We start from the raw sequence: 12,689 nt of genomic DNA, 5'->3' as shown, positions 1-12,689 counted from the left end.
ATCCCACCTTACCCCACCCTACCCGCAGAAATATCAATTTTTTTTTCAAAACAAATATAAAATTCAATCATTCTAAATTTCTTACATATTAATAACATAAAAAATAAAAAACTAAATTCAAATTAAAATTAAAAACAATAAAATCTTAAAGAAATCCAACATAAATTTACAAATAGCATGATCATCAAGTTTTTAATAAAATTAAATAGCATAAACAAAGATAAATATCTTCAAACATTTCTTCTAATTCCAGATCCTTGCAATATTACTCTTTCGTCAATTTAGAAAATACATCATCATCTTCATTTGCAGTTTGATAATCAGGTTTTCCACTTAAAAATCAAATACAACAATTTTATTATATATAATTTTAACACAATTATAATTTATAAACAAATTAAAAAATTAAAAACATAAATAACCTCTTTTATGATATGCTACCCACAACCAATTTTGATTGCACATAAGAGCTTTCACTGTATCTTCATGAAGACTACCACAATGAGTAGCAACTATACGGCCACTTGTGCTAAAAGAAGACTCAGAAGTAACAATAGACACAGAAATGGCAAATATGTCTCTTGTAATTTTTTGAAGAGTTGGAAACCTAACTCCATTTATCTTCCACCAAGTTAATATATCAAAATCAGGAGTTAGAGGATGAACATCTTCCTCTACATAGTGATCAAATTCCATCTTCACAAATGAACCTTTTTTCTTCTTCTTTTGTCTAATATATAATTGATAACCAACATCATCATCTTCATCTACATTAACCCTAAGCTCTTGTGTAGATTCCACTGACATATTGCTTAAATTAGATGTATTCTTTTGATATTCATTAAGCAACTCATAGCATGACTGTTTGATTCTCTCAACTTTCCTTGTGCATTCATTAGGATCTTCACATACTCTAGCAAACTTATATTCAAGCCCATCAAGCTTATACCTAGGATCTAGAATTACAGCAATACCCATAATGCCATGAATTTCTTTTCAATACTTAGCAAACTTTCTCTTCATCATACATTCCATACTACTAAAATCGGGGTTAGGAGAAACAACCCAATTTTCAATCCAATATGTATATCACATACTTTATTAAAGTAAATGTTGGTAGTTGGAACTTGAGTTCCAAAAAATAATTGGGTCACATCATAAAAAATTTTTAATTTACCACAAATTTCTTTTGCAAGTTCCTATTCTTCATTACTTGGCACACTTTTATAATTGGAGTCTTTTTGTTTTAGTCTAGTAAAGACATCTCTGTATAACCATACAGTTTCTAACATCACATAAGTGGAATTCTATCTAGCCATATAACCAAGAGATAATTTTTTTTGTAAAAAGAACACCTGACTTACTACACCAACTCACAAATGTTTCATGTCTTTTACTAGTTGAAGTCCAATATACCACACTATTACGAATTTTTTCCACACTTTCTTTAACTAAATTTAAACCATTCTTCACAATTAGGTTTAAAATATGAGCACAGCAACACATATGCAATAACTTACCCCCTAGTAACAAATAATTTGAGTCTAGATGCCCCAACAACACATTAATCATAGCATCATTTGTAGAACAATTATCCAATATAATAGTTGATAATTTTCTATCTAAGTTCCACTCCAACAAAATTTTCATTAATGCATTAGAGAGAACTTCATTTGAATGAGGAGTAGGAACATAAATAAAGCTGAACATTGTTAAAAATATATCAGATAAAAAAATATTACAAGTATATCAAGCATTAGAAAGCATATCATATACTAGAAGCAAAGTTTAAGGTATTACCTCAATACTAGTATTTGCAAATTCTATGAACTATCAATGTAGTATGTTGTAACAACCATATACCCTTTTTCTGGTTGGAAGTCCACATGTCAGTTGTAATAGCTACTCGACTATCATTTGCATGAATCATCTTGATTGTGTTTCGGCTTGGCATCTTAAACGTTGGTTGCATTGAAGTAAACACTTTCCTTATTGCAACATGATCCACATATGACAAAGGATACTCATGCATACAAATGAACTTGGCAATTAATTTTTTTGTGTGAGATCCATCAAATAGAAAAGCATCTGAACTACTCTTCCCATGTCTTTGAAGAGATTTAGCAATTGTTGATTGTCTTGAGTTTGCTAATTTTATTCTCTTACAATAATGGAGTACATGTTTCTTCAAATTTGTAGTCCCATTCCTTGGATTGGCACCAATAACAGACATACAATGGTTGCACTTTGCCTTCCACTCTTCCCCCTCTTTATATCTACTAAAGTATTGCCAATAAACACTTTTCAATAAAGATTTGTTGCTATTTTCAATTGAGGCAAACTCGTTCGGAACAAAAATTTGTAGTTTCTTCAACAGGAATTTCTTCTTGTTGTTCTTGAGCCACTACATTCATGTTGGTACTATCCATTCTAAATTTAATTGCCTACACAATTAGTAAAATAAATAATGAACATTAAAAGCATGCTAAAAAATCATTAAGATTCAAAACAAGCATAAAAGCTGCAACATATTAGAAAAAAAAAGAAAACAGAAGAAAAAAAAAAGAAAATAAAACACACTAAGGAGTAAGGATTGTTGTCTTAAAACAAGTCAGATTGAGATGGACAAGGACCAATTAACAAGCAAATGCAATATATGAAAAGGTTCTACTTCTTCCACATAATTAGAAGGCATGAATCGAGTTGGTAGGAACAATTAACATCATATATGAATTATTGGAACTTAAGAGAACAACAACAAACTAAATACAACATTAATAAATTCACTTTATAAACTATGAGATCTAACATAAATAATTTTCTGTGTATTATGTTCTGCTTGTATCTAGAAAAGAAGTTTATAAATTATTAGTGATAGTTTTTAATTTGTGTTGTTAATTTTCTCTAATGATTAACGTTTCAATGAACAAAACCTGTCCTAAATCAATCCAATTATGTGAATCAATTTGGACACCATATAAATTAGTTTAAATTAATTCAAATTTTATCCTCTAGAAAAAGAAGACAAAAATCCAGAATAAAATCAATACGAATCTATTCAAACGAGAAAAAAAGTTACCAAAGGAGCCGGTACATTCATCATAATTAATTTTAAAAAATGGGAAAAACCCAATCATGGTAAAGTCACAGACCAAAATTGCTAACAAGGATAAATCAACAGGGAACCAAAATCACAGATAAAAACGCAAAGTAAAGCTCTAATTTTCATTTCCAACCAACTAAAGGAATCAACATGATAAAGACGGAATATACATGAACTAAGATTTACATGAAGAATAAACAAGCATGCTAAAAAATACCAAGGAGAGAATGGAGCAGCGGCGTCACACAACGTAGCGAGGAGAGGAGGCCACGAAGCAGTGGCATTGCGAGGAGAGGAGCGCACGAAGAAGCGGCGTAGCGACGTAGTAAGGAGAGGAGAGCACGGAGGAGGAAGAAGATGCCAAATCAAGAGCTAACCTCAACCTTGTTTGTTCATTTACCTCCTACAAAACAATATCTTCTAAGTAGATGATGGTTTTCGGAAACTGAAGCTCTTATATACTACGATGGCGGACGAAAATTAAACCAAAGCAACTCCTCGTTTAAGGATGTCAGTGACTTACCTCTAACTCAATATTACCCCAAACCCAATTTTTCATTATCCATTGACACACCCAAACTCCACAATCATTCCTGACCGTGAGTGAACCGCCAAAATGTTAGAAACGAACCAATTCAAATGCAATGAATTCATCAATTTATTCATGATGCCATTGAAGGAGAAAAGTAGCAAAGAAACCTTACGAGAGCTCACCTTGCTAGCCAACTGTTGGCTCAATAACATCGAAAGTTGATGGGTGTGGCTTGTAATTGTCTGGTTTTTTCCAAAATCTCTTATCCTCCAGCATGTTCTCAATGAAGAAAGACTTCCACAATACCAATAACGGCAAAATTAGATAGACATAGTTGGTCATAAACTATAACCATCAAAATCAAATTTATAAACAGAGCATAGTTGGTGAAATATTACACAACCTTACCACGAATTTCATTTGTGACACCCTAACTTCTCTATGGTCATCATGCTTTGCCAAATCCAAATCCAAACACAGCAACCTGCAATTTATTAAATCCACTACCATGAGGTACCAATGATAGTCTCTATATATCAGGACGTATATCTGAGCCAGCACCATAGTCAAGATCGAAACATAAGTACAAAATTAAGCAATTCCGAATGACAATTTCAAGTTGTGGGTTGCTAGACTCATCATCTAGACGTCATCTGCAATGCCCATGAACCTAGTGTGGATGTACTCAAATGTGTCTATACCATGATTCATTGAGATAAGTGCCACTTGCTGCAAAGGCATACGTCGATGGGTTAATTGATATGTGAGGGTTTAGTATTACGAATTATGTAAAATCATAAGTTAATAGAGAAATACTACCGAAAAGGTGATTGCAAGAAACCAGGATGGGAGTTTATTGTCATAAGTTAGCATTGTTCAACTCAGATTTATAACCTACAAGAAAATGGAATAAGTGTTAGTTAAACTATTACTTTCGTCACGATTCCAATCGTCAATGACAACATATACTTACATCCTCAACTACTAGTTGCCCAGGACATAGTGTAGTAAGTGCACCTCAGTCTCCTCGAGCATTTTCATCCTCAAGAAGAACCTCCCTGGATGCAACAAGTTTAGTGTTCAGTAAGCAATTATTTCTACAATAGCAAGCAAAACACATGTGATAACAAACTCCCACTTTCTTCGTCATGGGCTAGTAAGAAGTAATTTTACCTCATGTCCAAATCCGATGAGAATATGTATGCCACAACAACAAGCTCTTTGCTGACAAAGTGCATTCCTGTCGGGGGAGGAAATGAGACATTCAAGCACTGTGTAACCGTACGTTACAGTCAGTCGCATCAACCACGATATGAGAATTACAAGTACTAGACCTGAAACGTACATATATAATGAAAATGGACTTACCAGGGGCATGTCCTCGGCAGCATGGTGTCCATGATGACTGTGGTAAGTGAATAGAGTCTCAGGATCAGTTTGCCTGACGTCGAAACCCAGTGAAGCCGATGAATCCAGGTCCTCAAAGGTTAGCTTCTGCTGTCGAAAGAAAAAACAATCAAGTTTTTCTCTGGAATTAGGCACATGTATGGGCATCAAAACCTAACGGCACGTTGAATATATCACACATCACCTTCAACGAGGTCAACTTCGCTTCGGCTCCCGTCGCTGGTCGACAATGGCTACTATGCTTATTCGTCATTGCTGCAGCCTTCCTGTTAGAGGAGGAATACATAGTCCTTTTCACCAATTGCTTTCCAGGAGGATGCATGCACCCGCACAGGCTTTTTCTCCCAGCGAGATTCTGCCAGATTCCCGTTATCCGTATCTTTCCTTCCTTTAGTTTTAGGCATGGTCAACGTGCTTTGGAGACCTTTTTCCTGGGTTTATTGTCATTGGCAGTGTTGACTAGCATTATCAAGACTTGAATGGCTTTCCCATGATCTTCCAGAAGCTCGCTAATGGTGCGCAGCTGGTCATTATGGTTCTTCAGAATCGTCTTTGTTACATCCTTATCCGACAGTACGTGCTGTGTTTAAACAGTAGAACAAATTACTTTCTTGGCACCTATATTATTCATCTTGGACCAAACACAAACTAAGCTATGAAATATTCGACGTTACCTCTTGAATCATAGTCAAGTCATTGAACATGTTCTCCTCTAGACTCAGCCTGCGTCCACCATCAGTACCTTTTGCAACCTCATTTAACAACAAAACAAGACAACAAAAATAAAGTACAAAAAAAAAACAATAAGCTGATATGCATATGATAAGATGATTCAGAAAATCTAAATACATAATGACCACAGTCATTTTACTAGTGAGGCATTAACATCAGTGGTTTCTGCTGCTTTTTCGATCACAGTGCTCTTCACTTTGATGGGCACTTTCCTCCTTCTCTTCCGAAGTTGAGTGCTTCATTTCTTTTCTCAAACAAGTAGCAAATATGCCAAATGGGCCAAAGTGAAGCCTAATTCTTATTGTGAGACCCAACCTATCACTGTCATCCTACCCAACTTTCATCAGTTGCTAGCCTCATAAAAAAACCAACGAACCCAACAAATGAATTCGATGAATCCTAATTTACTATTCATTTCTTTCATAATAAAAAATAGAACGGACTTGATTCATATTTCCAATACACGATACTTGACTGATGCAAATATGATATAATAACATATTCGCTTCTCCATAAACAAATTAAAACTTTGTCAAAGAGAAAGTACAACTAGTCTAAATCCCTGAGAGGGTGAGGTGGCCTTCACAAAGTAGGGGTGTAAGGTTAAGCTCCCTCTGACTAGTGATAAGATGGGTGACAACTGAAAATACTATTTTTTACTTTAAACAAAATTTATCCAAGAAGTTAAATTTAATATGTATTTTTGTTCATCGCTCCATTATATTTAATTTTAGTTATTGATTATAAATAATCACAAGTAAAATATACTTTCGATTTTAAGGACAACTATTTGAGTTAAAATTAAAAAATATTATGACAAAAAAATTCCAATTAACGAAAATGTATAATATGTCTTTACCATTAGAAATTAATATAGGATTATAGTTACAAATTATTTAGCAGTTACACTAATATCATGTTATAAGAATATAATGTACATTACAAGTTTCTAACTTAAAATAATATCATATTACAGTTTTTTATTTGTTTTTTTTATACATATGGAAACAAATCGAGCACTTTTTACATAAGAATTTATTCTTAAACACAACTATTTAAGCTAACATCATAGAATATAATAACAAATATTTATATAGTTAACAAAACTCCCACATACGTTATGTCCCCCAAAAATTAATTCATGATTATACAGCCTAATGTTTTAGTAATCACACTGATAGCATATTATAGGAATATAATATAATCTACAAGTATGTAACTTACAATAATATTCAGATTTGTTTTCTTTTTTTTTTTTTGTTATTTTTTATTCTATCTTGGTCTAAGCCCGAGCACTTTTTTTATTTCGTTTTTTTTTTGTTATTTTTTTCTTACATAACACCGAAAAAGTAAATCCTCCTTTCTATATGCATCACAACCACTTTAATTGATAGAAAAGCTTGAAATGACTACTACAAGATATGGGGACTAAGGTTGAGCTGCCTGTGACTAATGACAAGATGGATAAACACCCTAACTTCTACAATACGCCTCTTCAATTCCCGTTCAATGGTGGCAAAACTTTTGAAATACTTTTTAATCTGAACTCAAAAATTTTTTGTCATCTACCTAAACCATATCTACTTGCTCTTTTTCCATGTTTTTTTAAACATGAAAACTTGTCAGATCAAATAAAATTAAACATCAATATCATTATACACAAAATTTATTTCTACTATTGTGCAACACCTGTAAAATCGATGGATTGCAAGAAATATTTCACTTCAATTGATATGAATTTAAAACTACCATTTAGTATTACAATTCATCACTATGTTAAACTTTATGTGCGTGGTTACTGTATCTTGTTTAGGTTTAGGAAAAAAAATTTCAACTCAACATATGATAATCCTAGTCAAACTGCTTTAATAACTACAACTGCCAGGACTTATTTTTAGTAAACCGAGCACACAAATATCGAAAATTTTACATTATGTAACTTCGTTTGATAAGTGATTTAAACTTGTACTAAATTATCAACAACTAAATTAATTTTTAATTCATCAATAAATGAACTACTGAAATAAGATCAACATAAAATAACACAAGGTCAAAATTATAATCCAAACAAATCTACTCCTTCAAGAAACTATAAACAGACTATCATGATTAATATTTTTAAAAAATATAAACATTCATAGTTTCAATACAGCACTAGTGCACAAGACAAAAAAATCGACAAAATATAATTCTGTAAGTAAAATAGCTATCCAAACCGTACTCGCTAAGCCATATTGAGTTCAAAACAGGGAATAATAAAGATGGAAAACAAACCATAGTACCCTAATAAAGAAGCTTATGTTGCATCAAAGTCTAAACCAACCTAATACCTGAACATGGCGTTGTAAAAGCCCAACCTCTGCTTCAACTCAGCATTCTCCTTCTCCAGTTCAGCAACACAATCTGACACGGACATCCTCAACACCCGCTGCAACTCAACGACCTGTTTCTTGTAACGAAGCACCACTAAATAGTTGAAGTAAAATATCTTCCTCCCTGTCTCTTCCAAAAGTCTCTTCAGAGTGATAAATGCGGCATCTTACTTGGGCAAACGTTGATCAGTTGACAACCGCCCATAGATAAAGAAGTTAACCTCATCCCTAGTACTTTCCAGAGACACCCCAAAGCTGAAGTAGCTCTTTCCTTGGACATGGACGCTGTCACGAAGAAAAAACACTAGAGGACCTATCTAAAGCTGAGCACAAGTGCGAAATAGTAGATGCTCCAAATCCTCCATCATGACAAGCTCAGTTGGGTCCACTTTCAAGACAACATCTAAATATACACATGAAAAAGACATGATTCCTACCATGCCAATGAAGTTCATCATGGCACACAACAAACCCATATAAATCACAAAATTTATGACAACGTACCTAAGTCAGAAGGCAGGAGGTCCGTCGCGTTGCTACCAGATCCACTGCTCCCTTTGCCTGCCATGGTCAGATAGTCGCCAACGTTGAGATCTCCGAATCGTACAGTCAACTCCTCATTCTCTGGCACTATCTCCTCGTTGTTGGGGTCTTCGTGAGGCAAATTAAACCATGCCTCTGCATCATGCATGACCATGAACCCCTTATACTTAAAGCCACTCCTATGACATGTATATACGAGGACGCTTTCCTCTCCAAAGTCCTAACCATGTAGTAACAGAAATGAACAGTCTCCATGATTGCAAGTAATTCTCTAGGAGTTATTTCGTTTAAGATGTATTTTTTTTCGTTGAGAGTTGGCTTCTTTTTTTTTTTTAATCAGGGATGCCTCCTCACCTTCTCGAATCCATTGGACCGTCACACCTCCTTTACTTGGACCTTTTTAAATTTTATAATAAATGCATTGATTTTTCATAATTATTTTTACTATTTTTCAATTAAAATTCACCATTGCTGCCAATAAGTTATAGCTCAAATGGCATAGTCTCCCCATACTCACCTAAGAGGTTGCGGGTTTGAGTCTCTCTATCTTTGTTGAAAAAAATTTATCTCTTCTTGATTTTCTTATACTTTATGACGTTGTATTATTATTTTATATATACAACGATAGAATTTATATCTTTAATCTATCAACTATTACTTCGACTATTTTTTCATACTAAAAATTTTTTATAAGAATTTTCTAAATTATTATTATGATAACGTTATCTGTCGATCAAAATTATCATAATAATATTACCATAATTCCAAAATACAGATCTTTCTAATTATATTACTTAATTTAAAATTGTATTTAATTTATGAATAGAAATTAAAATTTCATATGAAATTTTACATCATGGCATATTAAATTTTATAACACTTTCAAAAAATTTTATTATAATATTTTATAGCATTTTACATTATTTTATACAGTTAACAATTATTATTGATAGATACAAATAACTCTAACCATATTTTTTTTTTAGTTTTTTCACTATTAAAATTTTCAAATGAATGAACTCTAAACCCTAACGCCTAACATCTAACCCCTAAATCTTATACAACAAACTCTAAATCCTAAACCCTACAACACAAATATAAAACTAAATCAATAAACTAAGAACTCCAATTTTTAAGTTATTACCCTAAACCCTAATGTATACATTAGTAAATCCTACAATCTTAAACCCTGGAACCCACATCCCCTGAATGCCTCATGCCTACATTTCTAAGTAGAAGAAACCTAATCCTTAAATACTACTCTTTTAATCACAAATGTTACTCTAAACCATACAAATAAAACCCTAAATTTCTAAGCTCCAAACCCTAGCACCTAAGTCCCAATATATGGAACCTCTAAACCCTAAATCTTAAACACTATGAATACTAAACTCTACTCTAAAATTCTCAAATCCTAAACCCTAAAATATACATATTCTGCCCGATAGTGTATATAAAGGTGTATTTGGTATGCGTTTTCATTTTTTGTTTTCATTTTCAATGTTTTTTATTTTCTGAATTTTGTAAAGGAAAAAGTAAAATAGGAGGTAAAAACAGAAAATAGGATTTTATTATTTTCACTTTTTCCTTCACAAAATCTAGAAAACAAAAAACACTGAAAATGAAAACATAAAATAAAAACGCAAACCAAACATACCCTATGTCTCTAGCCCCAAAACCTTATCATTACACAATCCTTACCCTAAACCCTAAACCCTAAACCCTTAACCCTAAGGACTACATTTGCTTAACTCCTAAACATTAAACACCTATAACCCTAACGGTCAATCCTTAGCTATAAGTTTTGGCAAACCCTTACCATCACTTTTTTCACAAAAAATTCTTCTTATGTTCACTGCAAATTGACTTTCTATATGTTAACTACAAATTTATCACAATCTTATAAATTTAAAATTCACTTTAATGTTAGAAAAATCATTTCTCGTCATACGATAACAATTCATAATAAATCAATTTAATTTTCGAAAACATATCTTACCGTATTATAATTCTAATGTAATTCTATAAACAATTATATATTGGTTATTGATTTCTTCTCAATTAATTAGATTATGTTACGAATATCATATTAACTACATCACATCTCTAGTTACATCTTTTCTCACAACATAATTTTATCGATTTCAGTTTAATGTTTTTATTGCATCTTTAGTTACACCAAAACTTGAATTATTATTTTATAAATACAAACATAAAATTGGTATTTATTATATTATTCTAAATTGTTATTTACAATATTATTCTAAATTGTTATTTATAACTACTTTTACGTATACTAATTTTTTTTTTATAAATTATTATTTATAATGTTATTCTAAATTGTGATTATAATCTCGAATAATATTTTTTTATTGGTATCATCGTAAAGTTATCTGTCCATAATAGTTATCTTAATATTATTTCATAATTCCAAATTCCAAGATTCTTCTAATTATATTTCTTAATTCCAAAATCGTATTTATTTTATAAATAGAAATTAAATTTCCATATCAAATTTCACATATCATTTTACAAACAATTTTTTATAACATTTTCTATTTTTAACACTTTAAAAAATTTTGTTACAATTTATTATAGAATTTATATTATTTTATATTTTTAATAATTATTAATTATACATAAAAACAACTCTAACCATTTATTTTTAATATTGTCAATATTTAAATTTCGAAATTAAAAAATTCTAAATCTTAATGTGCAAACCCTAAACTTTAAAAACAATATTAATCACACATATTAAAATAAATTTCTCAACTAAAAATTTAATCTCTAAACTCTTACCCTAAAGCCTATTGTATACATTCCTAGTAGGGGTGGCAAACGGGCCTAAACCCGCCGGGCCGGCCCGCGTAACCCGCCAAAAAAGGCGGGCCGGGCTGGAAAATTGAGACCGCCAAATAGCAAAAGCCCGCTTAACCCGCACCGCTTAAACCGCTGATTTTGGCGGGCTTTGGCGGGGCGGGGCGGGCTTCCCCGCCGGGCTTAGTCTTTTTTTAGCAAGGGGTATTTTTATAATTTTTTTTTTTACCAAAATCCAACTTCCCCAACCCAATTTACAAGAGAATGAAGATGAAAATTGGGTGTTTTAGATTATGTTTGTTTTGTTTTAGAGACAATATTGTTAATTATGTTTTGGATTATGTTTATTTTGTTTTGGAAACAATATTTATAATTACAAAGACTTTAATGTTTGTGAATACAAAAATTATAATTTGTTTATACTTTTAGAAATTATAATAGTTAAAAGTAAAAAACAAAAGAGATTTTTTTATATCTTTATATATATTATTTAATAGTTAAAAGTAAAAAAAAAAAAAAAAAAAGATATTTGGCGGGCTTAGCCCGCCGGCCCGCCAGCCCGCCGTTAGGCGGGGCGGGGCTAGGATTCTGGGACCGCCTCACTAGGCGGGGCGGGGCGGGCCAACCCGCCAAATGGCGGGCTTCTGGCGGGGCGGGGCGGGCTTCCCCGCTTGCCACCCCTAATTCCTAGTCCCCTAAATCCTCCACTTTAAACTATTAATTATTAAACCCTAAAAACATCACCTCTGAATCTCAATGTATAAAATCCTAAATATCTAAACCCAAAAAGTCTATAACAATACTCCCTTAATCACAAATATTAACTAAATTCCACATCTAGAATCCGAATTTCTCAACTCTAACCCTAAACCCTCATGTATGCATTCCTAAACCTTTTACTCACTATATATACAACACCCTAAACTCAAATTCTAACCCCTCAACCCTAAAACATAACTAACCCTATCTTACAGAGTATATAAGTCCATAACCCCAAAATCTTATCCTAATACAACCTTAACTCCTAAATCTTAAACTCTCTTCCTTTAAGCCTAAGGTCTACATATTTTTAACTACTCAACATTAAACAATTCTAACTCTGACCCTAAACCTTTAACTATATATTTTGGCAAACCCTAATCCTCAACCTTTTCACACAAATTCTTCTTATGTTCACTAT

At 32.4% G+C, this 12,689-nt stretch overlaps 2 protein-coding genes and 1 long non-coding RNA gene across 3 annotated transcripts; all 3 read right to left on the bottom strand.

Moving 5' to 3' along the window:
- Positions 1–265: 265 nt before the first annotated feature.
- On the bottom strand, positions 266–978 carry LOC140176210 (zinc finger BED domain-containing protein RICESLEEPER 3-like). Its single transcript, XM_072206126.1, has 3 exons — positions 750–978; positions 449–674; positions 266–332 (listed from the first exon to the last, which is right to left on the bottom strand). Exons 1-3 carry the CDS (start codon positions 976–978, stop codon positions 266–268), a joined length of 522 nt encoding a protein of 173 aa, XP_072062227.1.
- A 707-nt stretch (positions 979–1,685) lies between these two features.
- On the bottom strand, positions 1,686–4,695 carry LOC140175977 (uncharacterized). The gene is made up of 7 exons (XR_011867103.1): positions 4,609–4,695; positions 4,455–4,529; positions 4,044–4,364; positions 3,818–3,929; positions 3,627–3,696; positions 3,321–3,506; positions 1,686–2,444 (listed from the first exon to the last, which is right to left on the bottom strand). It is a non-coding gene; the product is annotated as an uncharacterized lncRNA (long non-coding RNA).
- A 109-nt stretch (positions 4,696–4,804) lies between these two features.
- Positions 4,805–6,208, bottom strand: LOC140176209 (uncharacterized). Its single transcript, XM_072206124.1, has 4 exons — positions 5,717–6,208; positions 5,227–5,622; positions 5,004–5,129; positions 4,805–4,906 (listed from the first exon to the last, which is right to left on the bottom strand). The coding sequence occupies exons 2-4, from the start codon at positions 5,362–5,364 to the stop codon at positions 4,805–4,807; spliced, it is 366 nt and encodes a 121-aa protein (XP_072062225.1). The 5' UTR covers positions 5,365–5,622; positions 5,717–6,208.
- Between the last annotated feature and the right edge of the window lie 6,481 nt (positions 6,209–12,689).

The sequence above is a fragment of the Arachis hypogaea genome, chromosome 11 (assembly GCF_003086295.3).
Source record: "Arachis hypogaea cultivar Tifrunner chromosome 11, arahy.Tifrunner.gnm2.J5K5, whole genome shotgun sequence".
Taxonomy (NCBI): Eukaryota; Viridiplantae; Streptophyta; class Magnoliopsida; order Fabales; family Fabaceae; genus Arachis; species Arachis hypogaea.
Note: the sequence above shows the minus strand (reverse complement) of the source record. Positions and strands in the feature narration are given on the sequence as shown.